The sequence below is a fragment of the Mustela erminea genome, chromosome 19, assembly GCF_009829155.1.
Source record: "Mustela erminea isolate mMusErm1 chromosome 19, mMusErm1.Pri, whole genome shotgun sequence".
Classification (NCBI taxonomy): domain Eukaryota; kingdom Metazoa; phylum Chordata; class Mammalia; order Carnivora; family Mustelidae; genus Mustela; species Mustela erminea.
Window position 1 is genome coordinate 13,802,728 of NC_045632.1, and position 24,008 is coordinate 13,826,735.

General features: G+C 55.1%; 3 protein-coding genes across 8 annotated transcripts in view; 2 read left to right on the forward strand and 1 right to left on the reverse strand.

The window, feature by feature from the left end:
- ZNF324 (zinc finger protein 324) overlaps window positions 1-5,970 on the forward strand; it is a 41,331-nt gene extending 35,361 nt beyond the window's left edge. For both annotated transcript variants that reach the window (XM_032324703.1, XM_032324702.1), the window contains exon 4: window positions 409-5,970. In XM_032324703.1, the coding sequence (XP_032180594.1) occupies window positions 409-1,844 (1,436 nt within the window). In that variant the 3' untranslated portion in view covers window positions 1,845-5,970. The remainder of the gene's footprint in view (window positions 1-408) is intronic.
- ZNF446 (zinc finger protein 446) lies at window positions 5,610-11,999 on the forward strand. Of its 5 annotated transcripts, none has more exons than XM_032324784.1 (7): window positions 5,610-5,785; window positions 7,086-7,466; window positions 7,544-7,745; window positions 8,011-8,105; window positions 9,982-10,066; window positions 10,287-10,379; window positions 10,520-11,999. In XM_032324784.1, the coding sequence occupies exons 1-7, from the start codon at window positions 5,741-5,743 to the stop codon at window positions 11,038-11,040; spliced, it is 1,422 nt and encodes a 473-aa protein (XP_032180675.1). In that variant the 5' UTR covers window positions 5,610-5,740; the 3' UTR covers window positions 11,041-11,999. The 5 variants fall into 5 exon arrangements, with proteins under 5 accessions (XP_032180675.1, XP_032180676.1, XP_032180672.1 ...); XM_032324785.1 differs by having other exon boundaries at window positions 10,290-10,379; XM_032324781.1 differs by lacking the exon at window positions 9,982-10,066.
- Window positions 12,000-15,805: 3,806 nt separating this feature from the next.
- Window positions 15,806-23,552, reverse strand: SLC27A5 (solute carrier family 27 member 5). Its single transcript, XM_032324635.1, has 10 exons — window positions 22,523-23,552; window positions 21,540-21,749; window positions 20,994-21,152; window positions 19,013-19,137; window positions 18,024-18,218; window positions 17,849-17,939; window positions 17,119-17,317; window positions 16,706-16,803; window positions 16,391-16,521; window positions 15,806-16,308 (listed from the first exon to the last, which is right to left on the reverse strand). The coding sequence occupies exons 1-10, from the start codon at window positions 23,199-23,201 to the stop codon at window positions 16,132-16,134; spliced, it is 2,064 nt and encodes a 687-aa protein (XP_032180526.1). The 5' UTR covers window positions 23,202-23,552; the 3' UTR covers window positions 15,806-16,131.
- Between the last annotated feature and the right edge of the window lie 456 nt (window positions 23,553-24,008).

Below are 24,008 nucleotides of genomic sequence, written 5' to 3' on the forward strand. Positions count from 1 at the left end.
TGCCTCCCACCTGACTCCCTCCCGTTCTCCTTCTATCATCACCCCCTCTTGGAGGCTCTGGTCTTGGCTTGCCCATTAAGGGGGAGCTCCCAGAGCAGCCCACTCCAGGCACTGGGCGCAGCCTTTCCCAGGATGTTCCTGGTCCTGCTCTCATGGAGTTGACCATGCCAGGGGAGAGGCCTGGGGAAATGAGTTTGTGAGTAAAGCCTGTAACATCAGGTAGCCATTAGTGTAAGGAGGAAAAGCAAGCTTGAGGAGTTCCCGGGGCCAGAGGGAATGACATACACTGGTGTCTGGCTACTGCTCCTCTCCCCATCCTTGGCATCCCCTTTGCCTGAACACTAGGCCTGGCCCAGTAATCCCCTCTTGGCCAGGGTGACCCAGGATCTGCCATTTCTGTGCCTTTAGGTTCCCGTCATCTGGCATACGACAGGGTTGTTCCAGCAGAAGCAGAGCTGCCAGGGTCCTTCCATGATGGCTCCCCTTCAGCATCTACAAGAGTTCTCCCCTTCACTGGCATCTGTGAGCACGGGAAGAGCCTGGAGGGCTGGCAGGGCACTTCCCCCTCTCAGGAGAAAAAACCCACAGGGGTGTCTGTAATCTATTGGGAACAGCTCCTGCTAGGTCCTGGCAGTGGGGAGGCCAGTGTCAGTCTGCGCCTGACCTCCCCACTGAGGCCAGCTGAGGACTGCCCACCTAAGGAGAAGGCCCTTGTGACCCGCCCCATGCCAGGCAAGCAGCTAAAAGCATGTGGGCGGGAGGCATCTCGGAGAGGTTTCTCCAAAATTTCAGAATTTGATGCTGGTCTCACCTCTGGGGAAGGAGGAAAGAGTCCCGCTGGCCACAAGTCTCATGGACACCCTGCTGCCCAGGAGCCCCCAGCCTGGGATCAGCTGGGCAAGGCCCTCCACATGGGCCCTGGCCTCCTCCCTGGGGAGAAGCCTTTCGAATGCAGGGCGTGCAACAAGGTGTTCGTGAAGAGCTCCGACCTGCTCAAGCACCTGCGCACGCACACCGGTGAGCGCCCCTACGAGTGTGCGCAGTGCGGCAAGGCCTTCAGCCAGACCTCACACCTGACGCAGCACCAGCGCATCCACAGTGGGGAGACGCCATATGCGTGCCCGGCCTGCGGCAAGGCCTTCCGGCACAGCTCCTCGCTGGTGAGGCACCAGCGCATACACACCGCCGAGAAGTCTTTCCGCTGCGGCGAGTGTGGCAAGGCCTTCAGCCATGGCTCCAACCTCAGCCAGCACCGCAAGATCCACGCAGGTGGGCGGCCGTACGCATGCGCCCAGTGTGGCCGCCGTTTCTGCCGCAACTCACACCTGATTCAGCATGAGCGCACGCACACGGGGGAGAAGCCTTACACCTGTGCCCTTTGTGGGGCCGCCTTCAGCCAGGGTTCTTCTCTCTTCAAGCACCAGCGTGTGCACACGGGCGAGAAGCCCTTCGCCTGTGCACAGTGCGGCCGCGCCTTCAGTCATAGCTCTAACCTCACGCAGCATCAGCTGCTGCACACGGGCGAGCGGCCCTTCCGCTGCGGGGACTGCGGGAAGGCTTTCGCCAAGGGCGCAGTGTTGCTCAGCCACCGACGCATCCACACGGGCGAGAAGCCCTTCGTGTGCTCGCACTGTGGCCGCGCCTTCCGCGAACGCCCGGCCCTCTTCCACCACCAGAGGATCCACACAGGAGAGAAACCTGTGCGAAGACCCCGGCACGGGGCAGGCCTCTGCCCTCAGGCCAGGCCTTCTTCGGTGGCCTCATCAGAGGGCTCACTGGGGAGGGAAGCGGGGCCTACTCCTGCCTCCCGTCTAGCCGCAGTCTCAAAGCCTGCTGAAGCCTGAGTTCACAGCTCCAGCCTTCCCTGGCTTGTCGTAACACAGCTGTGTTCCCTCCGTATCCACATTTTGGAGGAGACCCGTATGTGCACTGTGGTTCCATCTGCACGTGTGATGATGTTTGCCATTTCAGCCACGGCTCACTCCAGCTGCAGAAATATCTGGGGGATCATTCCCCCATTCGGATGCTGGGACTTCAGTAGTGCAGAGACTTGGGAGTCAGAGTGCTGTTTCATGCCCATTGTGACTGTGGGTGCTCAGGTGAGGCGGGGAGAGCTGGAATGCTGGGGAAGCAGCCCTCGACATTTCCCCTGCCCATGCACAAACTGGCCACCAGGCCAACCCTCAGGATAGTCCTCCAAGGTCTCCTTCCTCCAGATCTCCTGGAAGTAGACTCAGTGGACAGGAGCTCATGTGGGGGTCTGGGATTGACCTTGGGTCTAGGTCCTATCTTCCACCTCTGGGACAAAGAACACGAGAGAGAGAGAGAGAGAGAGATTCAGGCCTACAGAAGCTATTTGCAGCATCCTGAAGGCAGGATCTTGATTAGTGCCAACGTGTGCCAGTTGCCAGGCCTGTGAGGCTACACTCACAGTACCTGTACTACACTGAGTAGTACCTGCCAGGCTACTGTGGCTGGTATCCCCACCTTACAGATGAGGAAATTGAGGCAGAGAGAGGGGATGAGTTGTACACAGCAGAGCCAGCACTTGAATCCGGGCCACAGGCCCAGTATCCACACATACCACTCTGCCCCCATGCTCTGGCACCCGTGCTCTGGTCTCTTGGTATGAGAGCTGGGTGATGTCAGGCCTGGTTGCGTGCACATGGCAGTCTCCCAGTGGGTGGGGCAAGTAGAGGTGGCGGTCCCCTGGGTGGGCAGAGGAAGACAGACATCAAGGTGGTGGCTCTTGAGCCATGTTCTTTTATTCAGTTTCTCATGGCAGCCTCAGCAATGGCCATGTCCCGTTGTCAACAAAGGCACCGCTACAGGACCCTGTGTGTCCCCATTGCCCTGACAAGAGGTGATTACAACAACAGGTTTGGAAGAGACCAGATGGGACTACTTGTTTCTGCAGGGTCTGGTGGGCAAGTGCCCACCTGTTCACTTCCCTGAGTTTGAAAGAGGATTTGCTGTCACCTAAGGCCATGTGTGTGTGCACCCTCCCATCCTGGGACACTGAGTTGGATGGGTGGGGTGGGGCCCAGGTTTCTCCCTGTGGTCCTCAGCAGACAAGGGCCCATCCTCACCTCACCTCAGTCCTCAAACCCAAGGGTGGTAGTGGTCTCTTTACTTGGGAACAAAAAAAGACCCAAAATTGGAAGTTGAATGGACGCACATTGTGTAAATCCTTGCAGGGCACTGTGGAAGTCTACAGCCTCAGCCTCCCCACCCAGCCTCCAGGTCCTGGGTCAGAGGGTTTAACATCACAGTCCCGAGAGGCTTCCTGATAAAAATTTGTCAAACGTGTGCACAGTAACAGTCTGATGCCTGTTTCATCTTAGCAGACTGCATACTTGCCATCACTGTGTTGTGACAGAGCTGCAGACACTTGGCTTTGACCATGTCATTCTGAGAGTGAAAGGGTAGGTCTGTAGCCTGTCTGAGGTCCACTGGGTATCTGTGATATCTGTTACTCCCTTGGTAGCCAGAAGTGTGGGGTCAGCCCAGGAGATCTAGTAGGGAGGATAGCATGGGGTGGCCCCAAACAGGACTTCTATCTTGATATGAGTCTTTGTGGATCCAGGCCAGGGAATCTAGGCTGGGGTCACCAAGAGTGGCCAGAAACACTGACTCCAGTTTGGTGGATTGTCTAGTCCCACCATCTCCAAGACTTGGCAGCTATGTGTCATATACTATGACCACACAAATTGTTCTCTCATACTCACTTGTCTCCTCCCAGCATTGCCAGACCTTTTATTCTAGAACCTCGAAACTCCTGCAGAGCGAGGATTCTTGCTGAACCCACTCCCAAAGACCCTTAGATTCAGGTCCTCTGTGGCACCTCCTGGGTACCCCACAGGCCTCTGAGCCACTGTTCCCTCCTGGACTCATCCTTTCTCCTCTGATCTGGTATACACTCTGGCCTCACCCCCATCTTCCTTTAGAATGGCATCATGAGGGTGCCATTCTCAGTCTGCACAGCTGTGAAATGCAGACAACCCCCCACTTTGATAGCTTTTGGGAGCCCATGGGATTCAGAGGCAAAGGCAAATGTCAAGCAGCACGTGGCTCAAGTCATATGCAACCTTTTCTTCATCTTGGACTGGAGCTCCTGGAGCTCTCATGACCCCTTGAGCTGGGTCTGATGTCCTGAGCCATCTCCTCACCAATCTCCTCCCCACTTATTGAGGTCCTTCCCACTTGTGTGCTTGGCCCCTGCTATGCCTCACTTCCTCTACCCTTCTCAAACTCGCCCCTTCCAGTGCGTAGGAATGGTCAGTGGCCCACACTGGGGCCTTAGGGGAATAGTGACCATGATTATCTGCCTTCCCCCATATCTTGAGCCTTACACTGCCCTCCACTAAACTTCTGTGGTCATGCTGAGCCTTGTCCTGTTAGGCTAGTCTTTTTCTTTTTCTTTCTCTCTCTCTCTCTCTCTCTCCCTTCCTTCCTTCCCCACCCCCATCCCCGCCTTTCCTTTCCTTTTCTTTTTTTCTCTTTTCTTGGCTAGTCCTTAATCCTGAATAGGCTGAGGGTAACAGTGCCCTTGAGCTCTCTGAGGCAAGATAGTGGTGTGAACACATGCATTTCACTTGGTTCAGAAACCCACTGGAGCTACAGAGATGAGAGTATTTAAAAATATGAACCCACAAGAACGAGGATGGTGAAACTAGAAGCAATGGCATTCTGGAACTAGCAGCAGATGTGGGATCTATCTCTGATTTAGAGAAAGCTAAATATTGATTTGGCCCTGGGGGAAGTGGGCAGAGGTTCCACCAGGCTTATAGTGCATAACTCCAGAAATCCTGTAAAGCAGCAGCCCCCTGGGAGAAGGGACCTAAAGCAAAGGTGACTGGGGACAGCTTAGTAGCTATTAGAGCACTAGCTCTCACCATGGTGGAAAAGACATTTCTGAGGAATCCATACAGTTCCAGAGAAACAATCTAAGTCCCCCATCCCCACCCAAAACAGCTCAGTCTGATGATGTGTGGAAGAGTTGACAGGCCCCACCCATGCAGATGCTCAGAGCATCCAGTGTGTACGACCACTGCTCTTCACTGAGTGCTAGCAGCTAGGGATTACTAAGTATCCCAAGAAATCAAAACAGGCATATGCAATTTAGGACCGAATATTTGGTTTCTGAAAGCAAAGCACCCCTTTCCACAGTGTGGTTCTTGGCTACTGAGATCAACTGAAGGTACTTTTACTCGTTCTGGTACCCCATGTAAAAGGTTAGCGGCGTCCCATAAGCTGAACAAAAACCTTCGTCCCTCACTTTGCAGTACTGACATCTGAAGACGTGTCTGAGACCCTGAGAGTATAAATCATGGGACAGTATCTTCTGTAAATATGTGTCCACCCTGGTTCTTGTTCTCGATGTCCGCAGGGCACCCAGCAGAGGTCGAATAAGGACCCCAGCACCATCCCCGCTGGAGTCCTTCCCGGGGTTGGCGGAGAAAGTCCACAGATAGGGCCGGCCTCTGCTTCCTCCGGGAACCACCTGGAGGCGAGTCTCGGCCGAACTGCACTGTTCCCGCAGTCACTTCCGGCCTCCGGGGAGGACCCAGCGACGCTCTGGCCGTTGCCTTGGAAACAGGGAGGGGGGGTGTCCTCCAGCGGTCACCAAGAGGACTGCTTCGCGACTAGAACGCGGCCTAGGTGGGGCGCTAGCTCAGGACGGCCGTGAGGCCACGCTCCTCCCACCCCCCCTCGCTTGCCAATAGGCGCCGGAGCTATTATGCGCACGCGCAGAAGTCTATCGTACCGTCCGTCGCGGCCGTTGGTGAGTCCAGGGCGCGGACGCAAAGGAAGAGCGGCCGCCAGAGCGGGAAGGGGGCCCCCACAGTCTGCGACTCTTCGCATTTCTCTGAGAGGAACAGAGCTCTTCTCAGTTGTGAGAGGCCTTTGGCAATGAGCATCCGCTGGCGGAGGCCGCGCCCGTTCTCGCTTGCTGAGTCTCACGGGAAACGTAGTCCGAAGGGGGGGAGGGCAGGACCTGCCGAGCAGGCGCGTGGTTGGCCAGGGCGGGGTCGCCATGGCTACGCGCGGGGGCGGTGGGCGGAGCCTCTTCACAGAGGCGGCTTTCTGGTGCCGGCGCCTCGGCGGAGGTGAGCGCCGACGGGGCCTGGAGGGCCGCGGCTCTTTGCATCCCGGGGAGACGCGGCGGTGCCGCGCTGCCCGCACTTCGGAGCGCCCGCTTACCTCCCGACGCGCCCCGCGCGCCCCATCTCCCACCTCGGCCCGGGCCCTTCCTCCCACCCGGAACGGCGTTCCCCCTCCTCCGGCAGGACCTTTTCTTACCCCTCCCTTTTGGGGGCCGTTCTCCGGGGGGGGTCAGACCTGGTCTAGCTGGTCTGACGGGCCCCCCAGGTGGCTTTAGTTCATCCCAGACCCTCTTGACGGCCGGGACACAGTGTCCGCTGAGGACCCCACGCACCTCGTAGCTTTGCTTTGTTGTGATTGTCACACGCTTGCTTCGGGCGACGCGAGCCGTCCCCAGTCCCCTGGGGTCAGCGAGCGCGGTGTGTTGGAGTCCACACTGCCTTTGGCTCGCCCCGTGATGCAGACGTCCCTCCTCCTCCTAGCCGGCCCCGCAGGGGGGCCCACTTCCGTCAGCATGTCCCCATGTCCCGGAGATCTGGAGATCGTGGGGACACACACTCCGCCACAGCCCAGCACGGCCCTGTGTCCTGCTGCGGCCTCTTTCCACCGTCACTGCTCCCCCTCACCCAGTCCCTGGCTGCCTGCCCCTCCTCCTCCTGCCTGTCACTTTACTCAGCTTCTGAGTGAGACCGTGGAGACCGCGTTGACTCCTTTCGCCTCCTCTTCATCGTCTCCTGCAGTTTCCTGGAAGCTCCATTGGACAGCTTGCCTCCAGAGCGTCCAGCCGAAAGGCTTCCTTCTGCCTTCAGTTCCGTCGGCAGCCAGCTTCTGTGATCCCTCCCTCCACCGAGCGTTCCCAGCCTCATGCATCCCTGGGCCAGAGCCCTTCCTCAACCAGCCTCAGCCCCCTGGGCTGGGCCTGTCCGCCCTACCCTTGCCATGGCCTCTTAGCCCGCACCCTGACCCCTCCTTTCCTGCAGGTCCCTCTTGTTGGCTACAAGAAGACACCCAGTACAACAATGCCATCCCCACTGGGCCCCCCACGCCTGCCCTCTGTGGACGCCGTGGCCATCCTGGAGGAGCCTGAGGCAGCACGCCTGCGCTTCCGAGGATTCTGCTACCAGGAGGTGGCAGGTCCCCGTGAGGCCCTGGCCCGGCTTCGAGAGCTGTGCCGCCAGTGGCTGCGGCCGGAGGCATGCTCCAAGGAGCAGATGCTGGAGCTGCTGGTGCTGGAGCAGTTTCTGAGCACACTGCCCCCCGAGATCCAGGCCTGGGTGCGGGGCCAGCGGCCAGGCAGCCCTGAGGAGGCTGTAGCCCTGGTGGAGGGCCTGCAGCATAACCCTGGGCAGCTACTGGGCTGGGTGAGTGTGGCCATCGTTGGCTTCTCTGAGGGACAGAGCCACATGAGAGCCCTTGTGACTTTCCTCTTCCCCATCAGATCACAGCCCGTGTCCTGAAGCAAGTGGTGTTCCCAGCAGCACAGAAGACAGAGGAGTCCCTGGGGAGATCCCACCCTTCAGGGACAGTGGAACTTCTCGGGGCCACCTCTCGGGAGGGATCCCAGGACACCCAGATGGAGAGGTCTGCCCAGCTTAGCTGCCGTGTGAAGGAGGAGCCAGATGCTGATGGGCAGGAGATGGGTGAGAGTGGGAGCTGCGCGAGGTCTGGGGGGCTCCTAAAAGGAAGGTGAATGTCCCCAGATGGGATGAGGACTCCGGAAGGACTGCAGAGCTGGTTCCCCAGGAGGCAGGAGGAAAGGACTGGCAGGCTGCCTGCCATGTGAATGGCACACATAGTAGCCTCCTGGCTCCTAGCAGAGGAAGGCCAAGGCTGCAGCCCCAACACCAGGTCACCTGCTATGGCTCACATGACCGGCCCCTGACCCTCATCTGCCTCATTTCCTAGCATCTTCCAGTCCCCCAGTTCCAGCCCAGTGCCACGAGGGGCACCCTGGACACCGGGAACCAGCTTCCGCGTCCTTCCACCCCCCCAGGATTCAGGTAAGCAGCCCCAGGTGGAAGGTACAGGCACCCAGAAGGAGGAGCGTGTCCTTGGTGGCCACTCTGCCCTGCCAGTTTTTCAGGCTTCTTGGCTAGCAGCTTTTGTGCTCTTTGCTGCCCAGAAATGGAGTTGGTATCAGGGTCCCTTCTGCAGATCCTCAGGGACAGGGACAGGCTGGTGGTCTCTCTAAAATTGGGAAGAATTTGGGCCTTAGGCCACAGAATCTGCGACTGACACCTGAAAGGGTTGGTTTCTTCATTTACAGAGAAATCAGGGATTTTGAAGCACTTAGCAGTCTTTTTTTTTTTAAGTAAATTTTTTGTTGTTTTGTTTTCGTTTTAGGTTTTTATTTATTTATTTGACAGAGAGAGAGAGACAGTGAGAAAGGGAACAGGAACAGGAGGAGTGGGAGAGGGAGAAGCAGGCTTAGCTTCCCGCTGAGTGGGGAGCTCACCCAATGCAGGTCTTGATCCCATGACTCTGGGATCTTGACTTGAGCTGAAGGCAGACGCTTAATGACCGAGCCACCTAGGCACCCCAGCACCTAGCAGTCTTAAACTGGTACTCGGGGGCTTGAACCCTCATGGGCACGTGGGTCAAGATGGTGAACCTTGACAAGAAAGCCTGAGCACCACACAGCAGTTTGGCCTTCCCTTTTGGTTTCCCCTCCCCCTCCACACAACAGGTGGCTTTCCTCTAGGAAATAATCTGCAGCCACCTCTTTCTTGAGGCTTTCTTTGAAGGCTGGCCAGCCAGCCCTGGGCTGCGGCCAGCTGGGCGTGGAAGTCCCACAGAGGCCCCTGCTACCTGGAGAGTTTGGTTGCTTGGTTCCTGAGTGTGAACAGCAGGGGTCCTGTCCTTTCCCAGCAGCTTTGCTCCTAAGCCACTCCACTGGGGAGCGTTCCCAGTGGAAGAGCTGGTTGGGATGTGCTTGGAGGCTGAAATGTTCCTCCAGGCTCTCTCCACAGTCTGATGGCACAGTGCCCGAAAGCTGGGTGGGCAGGCCACACCCTCCGAAGCCACTTAGCTCCAGCCAGCCGCATTCTGGCTGTGGCATTCTGGCTGTGGCTTCGTGGGGCTGCCTCCTCCCCGTCCCTGGACCTGCAGGCGTTTGCCTGGCAGGATTACTTTTCCCACCCCAGCAAAGATGGGGATTTGGGGAGGCAAGGAGAGCAGAAGCAGGGGCAGGGAGTGCATGCCCTGGTATAGTCCACAAGGGTCCACCACACGGTTGTGCTCCAACCACCAGAGTTCACCCTTTGGCAGCAGGCCATACGCAGCCCACCACCCCACCCACACTCCACTCTGAGCGCGGAGATGCTTGGTTGTACTTCCTAATGTGAGTTTTCCTGCTCTAAACCTCCCCAAAGCTAGGCACCCACATCTAGGAATGCTGATGGCCCTCAGCAGCTCCCCCAAAGAGGATTTATGTTACTTTTGTAATCAGAGGCTTGGGGAGAGGTGGCTGGATTCCCTTGGGTCCCCAGGCCTTTTGTTCTCAATGCAGCACACTGTTCAGGGCACGGAGGTGGGGATAGTCATATCTCTGCCCACCTCAGCTTCTTCCAGAACCCATTAAGGGGTTCTCAGCTTTACTCTCTTTGGCTAGAGTATGGAATGGGGCTTCTGAGGGGAATAGGTGCTAGCAGCATCCCCCCAGTGAGCTGAAGGACAGCTCCTCTCTGCCCTATTTCCCAACCTTCACACACCCTTTTCAGCTTCACCCTTAGCGAGCAAAAGAGCCTTAGGTAGCCTGCCGGCTACTTCAGGTAATGAGTAAGGTCATGACCAGGGGACATGGGCAGAGTGCACTGCAGGCGAGGCAGAGGTTGGGGGGTGGACAGGTACCAAGGGTAATGGGCCGTATCCCCACAGGAGGAGTGGGGGCTACTGGACCCGTCACAGAAGGAACTGTACTGGGACGCAATGCTGGAGAAGTATGGCACGGTGGTCTCCCTGGGTGAGGACCAGCCATCACCCCTCCTTCAGTATCTGCATAGCCCTAACCATAGGGCACTCTGCCCAGCCCTGTCCTGTATACATCTCCCAGTGCTTACCTGAGTTCCTGCTCATTACCTGAGGGCACCCTGTCACCCACCAGGGCCCCCACCCCCGCCAATATGTAAGAGCCCTCACCCACCCCTAGGCCATGACTGCTACCTGACTGTCCCTCACCCCAGCAGGAATACCAGCCCCCCAGCCGGAGGCACGGGCGGAGTTGGAGCCTGGGGCACTGCGTACGGGGACAGAGGGTCGAAGAAGCCTCCACCCGGGTGAGTTCTTCTCCATGTGACCCGAACCATCTGTTCTCTGCTGGGGTGGGAGCTTTTCCACCCCCACACACCTGATGGGAGAGGGTGGGCCAATGTCAAGGGTGCTGGGCTACTGGGACTGCCACCTCTCCTTCCCCCAGGAGATGAAAGTGAGAGCCACTGCGAGGGTCCACCCCAGTGCCCAGAGGCCCAGCCACCCCAGGGCCCGGGATCGGTCACCTGGGAGGGCCCGTCTGGGGCCTCTGTGTCTGCCAGGGCAATGCTGGGAACAGGGCTGGAGGCCGGTGCCCTGCGAAGGAAGCCTTATACCTGTGAGCTGTGTGGCCGAGGCTTTGACTGGAAATCAGTCTTCGTCATCCACCACCGGACCCATGCGGAAGGGCAGGGTCCACAGGCCCTGGGCATCGGGGGTGCTCAGAAACTGCCTCTGGGTTCCCGGGAGCTGGGCACACCCCGGCCCCCCCGGCGCATGCTCCCAGGCCCTCGGAGCTATGTGTGTGAGGACTGTGGGCGCAGCTTCAGCTGGAAGTCACAGCTGGTCATCCACCGCAAGGGCCACGTGGGCCAGCGGCGCCACCTCTGTGGGGACTGCGGCCGTGGCTTTGATTGGAAGTCCCAACTGGTCATCCACAGGAAGAGCCACCGACCCGAAGCCCCATGAAGGGCCCGAGAAGGTGTCCTCATCCTGCGGGCTTGGGAGCTTCCAGGGCCTGCACACAGTTCCCAGCGCTCTGGTTCCAGCCTTCCCCGGGGCTGCTCAGCCTCTATGATTCTTGGGGGCAGCAGAGGACACTGGTGAATCAGAGTTCCCAGGAGGTTCCCCTGTCCCAGTTCAGTCTCCCCCAAACAGCCACCTGGGCGTAAGTAGAAAGAAGCTGATCCTCCTTCCACCACCCCATGAGGCCCGAGTTAGAATCTGCTGCCTAAGCCTGGTGACTTCCCGGCTCTGAGACCCCAGCTGTGACCCAATGCAGGCTGACAGGCCAAGGACTCCCCCTACCCCTGGGATCTCAGTGGCCCCAGGTGGCTGCTCAGAAACTGCCCCTTTCCACCCTTCCTGAAGCTTCCGGGCCCCATGTCTTGGTGTGGAAGGTGCAGACAGCCCAGGAGAATATTCCTTGCCTCTGTTTGCAGGCAGATAGAAAACTAGTGCCCATCCACGTTTGAGATTTTTTAGAAATTTCACTTTCATAATGGAAAGTTTCTGTGTAAGAATCCTGATCTCTGCTTTCCACGGGTCAGAATATTGGCAGTGCCACTGAACGACTAAGCCACCCAGGCTTAGTTACCCCACGTGAACCCTCTTAAAGCATGGAGTTTTCTCTGGCTGGTGACAGGAAAGGAAGTCCAAAGGACTCGAAGCATGGGGTACCTGGGTGGCTCAATTAGTTAAACATCTGCGTATGATCCCAGGGTCCTGGGATGGAGTCCTGCATTGGCCTCTCTGCTCAGTGGAGTCTGCTTCTCCCTCTGCCACTCTCCACCTTGCCCCCCTCACCACCATCTCAAATAAATGACATAAAATCTTAAAAAAAAAAAAAAAATCGGAAGCCTGAGAAGGATTTGATTCACCACTGCTGGCTTGTAAGATAGAGGGAGTCCCACCGTGACCTCTGGAAGGTCAGAACAAACCCTTGCTGACAGCTGACAAAGAAATAGAGACCTCAGTTCTACCACCACAAGGCTTTGCAGTCTGCCAACAACTTGAATGGGTGTGGAAGTAGATAACTCCAAGGTCTTCAGATAAGAGCCTCCCCAGCCGTCGTATTTCAGCTTTGTGATACTCTGAGCAGACAACCCCGCCAGTGCCTCCCAGACTTCTGAGCTGCAGAACGGTGAGCTAATCAATGGATGTTGTTTTAAGCCACTAAATTTGTGGCAGTTTTTAAAGTAGCACACAGATGGGGCGCCTGGGTGGTTCAGTGGTTTGGGCTGCTGCCTTCGGCTCGGGTCATGATCTCAGGGTCCTGGGATCGAGCCCCGCATCGGGCTCTCTGCTCCGCAGGAAGCCTGCTTCCCTCTCTCTCTGCCTGCCTCTCTGCCTACTTGTGATCTCTGTCTGTCACATAAATAAATAAAATCTTTAAAAAAAAAAAAAAAAAGGAACATTTTAAAAAATAAATAAATAAATAAAGTAGCACACAGAAAATGTAATGCAACCACGTATTGTTAACGGGTTTAGTGCTCCTTGTGGCCAAAAATACAAAACTGGCCTGCATCCAGGGATGAATGGGGTATGAAATAAAATGGTGATTGTATTTTTCAATAAAAGTATTAATAAGAATTGAAAAAAACAAATAATGACTTTGGAAAACTTGCCTGTATGTATTACAGCTGAACCTATGTATACTCTTACTCAGCAATTCCACTCCTGGCTATGCACCCCACAAATGAATTCTTGTTTTGGCTCAGGTCATGATCTCAGGGTTGTGAGGTCGAGCCCCGAGTCTGGCTCCTTGCCCAGCACAGAGTCTGCTTGTCCTTCTCCCTCTGCTCCGCCTCCCGCTCACCCCATCTCTTTGTCTCTCACACAAATAAATACAATCTTTAAAAAAAAAACATGAATGCTTATGAGCACCAAAAGACAGGTACAGAAACCGAGCAACTATCTGTGAAAGCAAAAAGATTAGAAAACAGCCCAAGCCCACTGCAGTTACCAGTGTATCGCCTCTCTGCTTCATACCGGTGCCTGTCTGCTCTGGTGGGCTGGGCCCTGCAGCCGGTTCTCCTCCACAGTCAGCACGTTGTTGAGCTTGGTCAGTGGTAGAGGGCACTGGAGGGAACCACAAGTTGTTTCTCTTCTTCCTGCCACCACAGCAGTGGTACATGTGGAGACTCTGCCCAAAGCAGGCCTTCTTTTGGCAAGCTCAGAGCCTTGGCCTGGCCCAGTCGCCACCTCACCACAGCCCTTCTGATATGGATACCATGCACCCCAAGGTACCCTGCTAGCAAGCGGCTTCCCGGTGCCTCTCCCAGCAGATACCTCATGCTGTAGGCCTTGTATCTGCAGTGGCACCTTAAATCATCTGCACGCCTGCTTATCGCTTTGGCCCACCACATCAAGGTGTTTTTGGCTTGGCTTGGGCAACCCAGAGAATCTCTCTGCCTCCTGGTGTGTTGCAAACACATCTTCCCCAACAACGTCTGAACTCCAACCTTGAGGAGAGGGCTCCCACTTGAAAATTTATTCTTACATTGGGCATTCTCTCAGCTGAAGAATTTTAAGTTAGTTCTCTGTTATAGTTAATAACTGTATAACTTATTTTTAAGATTTTATTTGTTAGAGAGCACACAAGCAGGGGGAGCAGCAGGCAGAGGGAGAAGCAGGCTCCCCGCTGAGCAGGGAGCCTGATGTGGGACTCGATCCCAGGACCCTGGGATCATGACCAGAGCCAAAGGCAGATGCTTAACTCACTGAGCCACCCAGGCGTCCTTATAGTTAATTTTAAAAAAACTATTTCTAAATCTTTTTGGCTGAGCACAAAGTCAAATGTGGGGCTCTATCACACAGCCCTAAGACCATGACCTGAGCTAATATTAAGAGCCAGATGCCCAACAGTCTGAGCCACGCACGTGCCCCTGTAATTAATAGCTTTATGTATCAAATCTACCCTGTTCAAATTACTGTACGGCTTCTGCCTCCTGCCTGGGCACTCGCTGGTACACCCACCGGCAGCAGTGTGGACACTTACACCAGCTGTGCATGTGGTGAAGTACTGTGCCCAGAGCGATGCTCACAAACAGGTGACCGCTACGCCAATGCTGCTGACTCAGACACAAATGGAAGGGAGGGACAGAGCTTGGCATCATCTTTTGGGGAAGCAGGGGCTTTTCTGGGGTCCGCACAGGCCACAGCCTCCTCCCACAATGGCAGATGCCTAAGGGTAGAACCCTTTCCTAATGGCACATGGGTGCTTAAGCAGGCAGTGCACTTTCACAGGAGACCTGTGTTTTCTGGGGTCTCGGCAATATCAACACTATCTGAACAAGTGTCTGGCCATGTGTATGTGCTCCATCCTGCTTCCCACGCAGTGAAGGCCACACCCATCCTGTCCCGCCCTGCAGTGTCGTCAGCTATGCCTGTCCCCTTCCCCAGCACTAAACACACCCTGCAGATCTCCCCTCCTCCCATATCCACATTTAGGCAGCACCTAAAGCCCTTGACATGGGGTGGATTTTACTTCCCAGGGGTTCAGTGCCCTGAAATTCCTATCTGTATTTATCCTAATTCCCAGGGAAGCATTTTTGGTTCTTGAGACATTGAGGACTATACTTCCCAAGGCTTTGGTACTCACTTTTCCTTGGCCCACAGACTATGTAGTTAGGTAATGATCAACTAACATTTAAAGCCCCTGAGATAGTGTGTACTATACTTTTCTGAAACCAGCAAAAACATGATCCTGCCTACAGTACACACAGTGCCCAGCAGGCTCTTTTGGACCCTAGGACATTGATTTCATCTTCTAGAGGGCTTGATGTGCTCCACACCCCTCCCCACAGGACTTGCGTCAGGGCTTTTGCAGGTGCACTCTGCCAAGGACACTCTTTCCCGTTACTTGTTGCTCATCCTTCTGGGCTTGGCCCGATGTCATTGTCGTATCACCATGATAGCACTTCTTACACCCTCCAGACCATACCACATCTGCCAGCCTGGAGTCAGCCCATCAGAGGCCACAAAAAGATCTACAGTTAGAGTGAGCCTTATGTCTCAACCCTGGAATGACTCTGAGGCTGCTGGCTCCTCCCACATTGGTGGCATTGTCTAGAGAGAGGTTTTCCCTGAGACTTGCCAAGGTCCATGGCAGGGTGATGGTAGGTGGGGGGAACCCTGAAGTAAGATCTCTGGAGTGCACTAGGCCCTGAAGTCCTTGCCTGTATCTCCATCCACTGTTGGAGAGGAAGAATTTCTTCTGTCGTTCCAGGACTTTCTGGCTTGACTAAGAATCAGATGGACATGAGACATGTTAACAGGAGAAAATCAAATTAAATTGGTACGTATGTGGAATACATACAGCCATAAAATTCCAAAGACAGGCAAAATGAGGTATACATGTCATACTGAACTGAGAAAGGTATAGAGGTCCGGGAATTCAGTAGGGAAGAATGCAACTTAAAGGAAGACGAAAGAGTAAATACTTGGTAAACAAGTGGTCTTTGGACCATTCAGGAACAAGAGGACACAGGAATTTGATCAAAGAGGCCTTGCTAGGTTCCTCCCTGTCACAATGTAGTTATTTGTGGGGGAGATAAAGAGCTTCTGAATCTGTTAGGTTTTTGTTGTTGTTGTTTTTCAAGATTTTATTTATTTACTTGACAGAGATCACAAGTAGGCAGAGAGGCAGGTGGGGTGGGGGGCGGTGCGGAAAGCAGGCTCACTGCTGAGCAGAGAGCCGGATGAGGGGCTCGATCCCAGGACCCCAGGATCATGACCTGAGACGAAGGCAGAGGCTTTAACCCGCTGCACCCAGGCACCCCTGAATCTCCTAGTTTTTTATTGCTTTTAACACAAAATAACCTTTTTGCCGACGTGGCCCACCTGCCCTTGGCCCCTACATCTGTAGTAGACATCTGTGTACACATCCAAGTTCATTCTCACTCTGCTACTGGGCCTAGCATCATCTCACTCTCTGGCCAGGCTAGGATTCATGATGACCCTCAGCAGGTTTGGGTGGGGGGAGGTGACCCTGCAAATGGGAGTGGTAGTCAGCACTGGGCACTACCACTTCAGAGGTCCTCTGGACTGGCTAAATGATCAGAGTCTCCAGGTTCCATTGCACACAGCCTGGTACATGTCTGGCGTCAGGGGCCGGAAGGCCTTGGCCTGGTTGTCCAACACGAACAAGGGGTCAGCAATGATGCCTACATTGAAGCCCTCGCGTGCCAAACGGGTTTTCACCAGTTTGAATGTGCTTGTGATCGCCAGGGTGTCCTGCAGGGGCAGTAAGCATAACCCGACTGTGAGCGCCCGGCCGAGACCTCCCCTCCACCTGCTTCTGCCACCCAGAGCTCACCTGGATACGGATGAAATGGGGTGCAGCATAGGCAGGGAGCCAAGTGTGGACATGCTGGTACATCCTCTCACCATCGAAGGTCTGGCCGGGGACCAGCCGCACAGCAGCCATGCCCACCTTGCCCTCACAACCTGGGGAACACACCAGTCATTCCGGGGTCACCCACCTCATAGCGCCCATGGCTGACCATCTCACGTGGCCCTTCTCTGCTCACTGGCTCTGCTCCAGCAGCTCCCCCTCACCGCGTGAACTCTGGATAACACCCCTCCGCCCACAAAGCTGTTGGCGGTTTAAAAGGAGACAAGCCCTCCGCACCTGGCACCGACACGCCGTAGACGTTCACCTCCTGCAGGAAGTCCACGAGCGACAGAACGCTCTCCACCTCCCGCGTGGACACGTTCTCCCCTTTCCATCTGTGGGGTTGGACCAGTGCTAGAGACAGCAGCCCTGGCAAAGCCGAGGCGCCCTCTTGCCCACCAAGCCCCTCCTCCTGCGGCATCCGGGAGCTGGTTCTGCCCTGCTCCGCGCCCCTCGGGATCTGGGAGACACGCCCCTCGAGAATCGGGGAGCCACGCCCCTCAAGGAGAGGGGGGTCGGGAGTCACGCCCCTTGGGGGGATCGGGAGCCACGCCCCTCGGGCCCGGAAGTCCCGCCCTCTCAGCCTGGCTCCTCCAAAGGACCCAGAAGTCCTGGCCACCCGCCCTCACAGTCCCGCCCGAGACCCTGACCGGAAAGTGTCCCCAAGGCGGTCGCGAAAGTAAAGGAAGCCTTCTTCGTCCATGGCCAGCACGTCACCGGTGTTGAAGTAGACGTCGCCCCTGCGCCGCACATCCCGCACCAGCTTGCGTTCCGACAGCTCTCGCGCCCCGCGGTAGCCCACGAAAGGTTGGTGGCCCGAGACCTGGGTCAGCAGAAGCCCCGCTTCCCCTGGGGGTAGGAGTTGGAATTAGGGCCTTATCCCTGGCCAGGAACCGCACAGCCCACCAGCCCCCGGCCGGAGGTTCCCAGCTGTGGTAGACTCTTCATCCCCGAGAGCCTGCCAAAGAGGAGACAGAGGGAGACCTGGAGAGAAAGTTGGGGGGGAGACAGGAGATATTGGGGAGCTCACTAGAAATAGGATAACAAGGGAAGGACAAGGGACAGAGACAGACGGCGGTAGTAAGAAAGATATGGCCAAGACCACGCATGGCACCAGGAGAGAAGACCCTAGGAGAAGGTACTGGACCAGAGACTGATGCCTGGGAGGACATGACTTCCACAGATGAACCCTCAGAGACCCAGCAGAGCAAGGGATTGAGGCAGAGGAGTCAGGCAGAGCTGAGTAGCTGAGAGGCAGAGGGCCCCAAGCAGTGGTCACACAGGTGAGGGCAGCAGACACCACCACTGGGCACTGACCTCAAAGCTTGTTCCAGCCAAGGAGCAGATGGCCCCCGCCCTTCCCACACCCAGGGAACGTACCTGGCCTCACAGGGACACAGAATCCCCGATTGTCCCTGACAGGCTTTTCGGCCTCGGTGTCGAACTGTACAAGCTCAAAGGGGGACAGCATCTGAGTCGGGGGGTGGGGAAGTGTCAGTAGAGGTCCTGTGGGCTCAGCCTCCATCAGGGCCACTGTCCCACCCAACCCACTCACTCGAAGCAAGCAGCTCATCTTGCCCAGGGCCCCACAGCGCCCTGGATAGTTGACGAAGCCAATGTTGCCTTCCGTGGAGCCATAGCTTTCCAAGATCCGAATGGGGCCAAAGCGCTGCTGGAAGGACTTCCACACATCTGCCCGGAGTCCATTGCCCATTGCCAAGCGGACTGTATGTGTCCGGTCCTCTGGTCGCTGTGGGGACATCCCAAGAAGGGTGAAGAGGAGTGTGCCCTAGGACCCTTACCTATGAAGGCTATCTCTTGGTCCTTACCTGAGGACTTACCTGGGAGGTGATGGGGGCGGGGGCATCTATACCTAGAAGTCTACCAAAGGTTCTTACTTGAGAGTAGTTACGTGGAGTCTGTACTTGGAGGGTTACCTGCAGAGGTTCCCTTGGGGGGAATTTACCTAAAAGGCTTACCTAGGGGTGACTGGAAGGCTTATCCAGGGCTTACCTAGGGGAAATATCTGGGATCTTATATAGGGGTAGTACCTGGAACTTTTACCTGGAGAGAGGTTACCTGGAGGGTTTACTTAGGAGCCCTTACCTGGAGGTAAACCGGGGAGTGACTTGCAGGGAGACACCTGGGGGCCTTACCTGGAGGTAGTTATCTGAAGCATTTTACCTGGGATCCATATTTTATTGCTGTGTAAGTTTACATCTAGTGAGTTTACCCCGAGCCATCCTTTGTTCTAGGCACTTTATATGTGTTTTATTCTCACAAATACCCCCTTTGAGTTACTATCCTCGATTTCCAAATGAGGACACTGAGGCTGAGAGAGGTGAAGTCACCTGCCCAAAGCAGCACTGCTGACCATCACAGGAGCTATGATGGTGTGGGCTGCATTATCTGTGGCTGTTGCCTGAGGTGTTTTACCTAAGGGATCTTGCTTGAGTCCTGTACCTGAATCTCTCTGAAACCTGAGATGACATCTAGGATCACACCTGAGGTGTTCGCCATGGAGCCCTAATCTCAGCCCCTCACCTGTGGAGTGTTACACAGGTACCGCAGGACCTCGCCAACATACAGGATCACAGTCACACTGTGCTGGCAACAGTCATCCCAGAAGCGGGAAGCAGAGAACTTGGGGGCCAGGACACAGGTTGCTCCTGAGCAGGGAGAGAAAGGGTTTTAGGTCATGCTTCCATGCCACTGTGATAAGCTGCTTTGGTTACCTAACTGTGGCCCTCTGAAGCACAGGATTTGGAGCTCAACTGTGTGTCCCTGACCCAGCAAGGACTGCCTACATGAGAAGAGCGTAGGTGGACATGGGTTTGAATTCTGTCTTCAGGATGCATACTAAGCTCAATACTTGGTACAAAGTGAGCACTGCAAAATAAGGGCTATGGATGTTAATCATTTATTATGATAAATGTTTTATGAATGTCTAGCTGGGCAGACAGATAGGTGGGGGGATGGGTGGGCAGATGGATAGGTGGTGGCACAGATGGATGGGTGTTGGGTGAGGAGGTACGTTAGATGGATGCGTTAGTAGATGGTGGAAGGATGTTTCGGAGGATGGACACATGGATTAATAAATTTTACAGGCCACTACTTATCACTCCAGGAAGGTGATCCTTTCTTAGCTGCTCACCTCCTCTGCAGCTGGCTTTGTGGAAGGCACTCCCTACCTCAACCCTAATCCTCAACAAAACCCTGCGAGCTAAATGTTATCATCCTGGCACCCAAAGGGACAACTGCTTGTGTGCCTGGGAAGGTAGCAAGTGTGGCTGTATTTTTGGCAGGGAGGTAAAATATAGTGCCTTCTGTGTGAAAATGGATGCTGGTCTTGAAAGTGACAACTCTGCAACCTGTAATGAAATGCCTGATTCAGGAAAGGTCTTCAAGAGCTGGAAAAACCACAGGGGGAAGGTTGATGGGGAGTTTTCCAATTAAAGCCCTCCCCCGCAGTATAGATTTCTCTAATTGCTACATTGTGCACCTGAAGCTAATGTAACTGTGTCATACATTATGTGTACATACATACACAGATAACACCCGTAACTGCTCCCCAGTTCATCTCAGCCTCTCTAAGGTAGGGTAACAGTTACGAGCTGCCTTCAGTGTAATGATTTAGGAAGTACACGGGATTCCACCAAGGTTCTTGCCATCAATAACTGACTTCAATCTAACATCTCTAGAGGAAGTTTCCAGTCTGACCAGAAATGCAGGAGAAAGAGGAGCAAAGCCAAACAAGCAGGTGCAGTGAGGGGACTTCAGTTGTAACACAGACGTGTCATTGGGGGAATCTGAACGTGACCTGTGCTGTGCATCAGATGATATTAGAGTTACTGTTAATTTTGTCAGATGTGATATCACTGTGGTGACAGTTCTTAAGTCCTTATATGTTAGAGATACATACTGAAAACTTACAAACAAAAAGATACAGTGTCTAGGATTTGTTATAAAATAATTGAGAAATAGAGGAAAACATGAAGAAAGATTGGCAACATGTTAACAATTGTCAAGAGTGGGTGAAGATATGTGAGACATCAAACTCTTCTCTACTTTTACCGTGTATGTTTGAAAGCAAAGTACTGGTGGTAGCTGAAGCTTGGTGGTGGGCACATGAGGATTCACGTAGAAATATTTAGAAATTTGTACGTTTCAAAACTTTTTTAAATAAAAACTCAGAAAGAAAACACTGGAGAGTTCCCAGTCAGAATTGCTTGTCAGGTGTCCAGGAAGAAAGCCCAGTGGAATGCTTGGTGCACACCTAACCGTCACTGACGATCTCAACACTCATACCAGCCTGTCTCCTTCTGACAACAGCAAAACCATTAGGGACTGTCTAAGTGACCAAGTCTCTGCTCAAGTAGCCTTGGGGCCTGCTGCTGTGTGTCCCTTGTCAAGAGTAAAACTTCGGTGCTGGGTAACGTGTAGGGCCTTGTTACCCTGAAAGTACCACCCTGACATTGAGTCTGGAGGTCCCATGGATTGGAGGGGTCTTCAGAAAAGGGCTTACCGAGCTCCAGGCAGCCGAGGACCCCAAGGATAAACCCCATCACGTGGTACAGAGGCAAGACTGTGTAGACCACGTCATCAGCTGTGATCCCAGCCAGAGACAGCATCTTGCACATCTGCAGCAGTCGCGCATGTGTGACAATGGCCGGCTTTGGGAGCCCTTGGGAATGGAGTGGGAAGGGTGGGTGGTGAGAGGACAGCTGGTAGAAGTGGGTCACCGTGGTCAGGTCTGCAGTGAGGGGCTTGAGGCTCTTAGAGAGTGGTCAAGTATGGGAATTTCTGGGTGGGCTCAGGGAAAAAAAATTGGATTTGGGGCTCAGAGGGTAAATTCCAAAGCTTGGTTAGGGTTTCAGTGGCTGTTTACTGGTCAGAGGCAGGATTCTGGCACTGACCAGTCAAAACACATTGGGGATCAGAGTTCAGGCCAGGTGTCACAATCAAAGGGTAGGATGGGTTTCAGAGGTCAAGTTTGAGGCACATGTCCAGCTTGGGGTTAGGGCAGTGTTAGGGTTCAGAGGTCAGGGCTAGGGTTGCTGGGCACCCTCACCAGTGGTCCCAGAGGTGTAGATAAACAGGGCAGGACTTTGTGGTGTGATCCAAGCACGTAGGTCAGTGGGCACCGGGTCGGTGGGTGCAACATCAAGAGCAGCCCCCAGGGCCCCCACTCCTGGTGTTGGGGAGGACTGGCTGAGGTAGAAGCATCGGATGTTCTCTGCCTGCAGCTTGGGAAGGACCTCTTCCAGGTTCTCCCGGAGTTCTGCAGGGATGGGTCAGAAGAGAAATTGGGGAAAAGCCCATAGATGAGGTCAGGAGGGGTGAGACCTGAGACCCAAGTATAGGGGAGAAGAGCCTACTGCAAGCAAAACGGGAAGCAGCTGGCAGAGAAAAACATGGACATTCTTCTGTAAAGAGCCCCATAATTAGTATTTGTTGGCAAAAACACGGCACCCGGGGGTCTCAGGCGGTTATACTGAGCCAGCTCAGGTCATGGTCTCAATGTCCTTGGATTGGAACATGACAGCACTGCATGGGGCTCTACACTCAGCAGGGAGTCAGCTCAAGAATTCTCTCTCCGTCTTCCTCTGCCCCTCCCCCATTCACTCTTTCTAAAATAAATAAATCTTTTAAAAAAAAGATTTATTTGGCAGAGCACAGGCAGAGGGAGGCAGGGGAGGGGCAGAGGGTGAAACAGGCTCTCCACTGAGCAGAGAGCCCAATGCGGGGCTCAGTCCCAGGACTCTGGGATCATGACCTGAGCCGAAGGCAGAGGCTTAACCAACTGAGCCACCATGGCACCCCTAAAATAAATACACAAACAAATAAATAAATAAATCTTTTAAAAAATAACCTCTGGTAACCCCAAAATTACTTTTTAGCAATTAAGTTTTGACTCTAATTGCCTGTGAGGGTAGGTAGGAAGCAAGGAGCTCCTTGCCCAGCTCCCTCATCAGGACCCTCTGAACAGCAGTCCTCCATGTATGTCCCCTGCTACCTTACCCTCCGTCCTCTGCTAGCCTCTGGGGTCCTCACCTGGGTCCACCACCAGCAGCCGAGCCCCAGAGCTCAGCACGGAGTGCAACAGGGGTGCTCCCCGGCCATGCGGATTGATCCAAGCAACTGGGCAGCCCAGCTTGGCCAGCCCCAGCCACAAACCCAAGGCTGGAATGGTCTGGGACTCCAGCACCAGGAGGGCAGCCGACTCCCCGCCAAGCAAGTCTGTGAGGCCGCCCAGCTCGGCCTTCAGGGCCCACACTGCCTGGCATGCCCTCTCGTCCAGCTCCCTGAAGGTGACTGAGCGGCCCCCTGGCCCCTTCCACACCAAGGGTGTGTGGCCCGGCTGTGCTCGTGCTCGTCGCTCGAAGGTATCCACAAAGGTGTCAGGCGGGTGACGTCTCATGCGCGATCTGACCACCAGGCCCAGGTGGAGGATCTTGAGGATATAGGCCATATCCGCAGGCAGCCAGCGCAGCCCTGGGGGTGGCTGTGGAGGCAGCAGAGCCAGCGTGAGCGCCGCAGCTGCCAGACTCAGCCAGTGGGGCATCCAGATGTAGAGCCAGGGCTGTGCCAGCATGGCCAGGCCAAGCAGCACACAGAAGATCCAGTCTCCCAGGAGCCAGCGCAGGGCCAGGGCCGCTGCAGCAGGCCATGAGGGCTGCCCCAGGGCTTGCGGCAGCAACAGTAAAAAGGTGAGTCGCAGCCAGATGCTCATTGCACCTGCTCCCTTCTCAGAGAAGTGTCCACAGAATCCTAGAAAATTTGCCAGGGGTTGCCTGGCCTAGATCTCTGACCCCTTAGTCCCACCCCCGACCCCAGGGGTGTTGACAGCAATGCTTCTGGCCTCAGGGCTCCACCCACCAGCCTTTTTTTTTTTTTTAAACCAGACTCTTTCACTGTGCCTGCCTCTAGCCAGGTATGTGACTGGCACTGAAATTCAGTGCCTAAATTCAAACCCTGTTCTTATATCCCCACCCCCAGGCATCCATGGGGACTATCCTTGGGGTTCAGGAGGCTAAACTCACCACCCCCCACAAAGTGGGCAGGGCAGTCTATGAATGGTTGGACCAGAAGCCCTTAGTCCTTCATCTCTTGGAGGCAATCACAGAGGGGGAGCTCAGAGAGGTGCTGTCATTGAACTGGGAGCCTGCACATCTTTAGTTCAAATCCCTCTCCACCTGCTCCACAAGTCTTAAGACAGGATGCCCAGGGTCAGGCGCCCCCATGTTCTGGAGCTACTTTCTGGGCAGACAGCCGATGTGATACAGGGTCTCATACACTGGTTTGATACTAGGGATCAGTATCTTTGGTCACCAGGTTAGCAGCCCAAGGGTCCTGGCTGCCCCTCCCCTTCAGCCCCCCTTCCCCTGCATTTCAGAACCTACTGGTCAGGGTAGACATCCTGGGGCTCAGATGCCCACCTGGCTGCCTGGCCTCAAAGACTCCCTGGATGCGTGTTCCCCTGCCCCCCCCCCCCCCCCCCCCCCCCGCAAGGAAGGTGCTCAACCATTGTGCCCAAGAG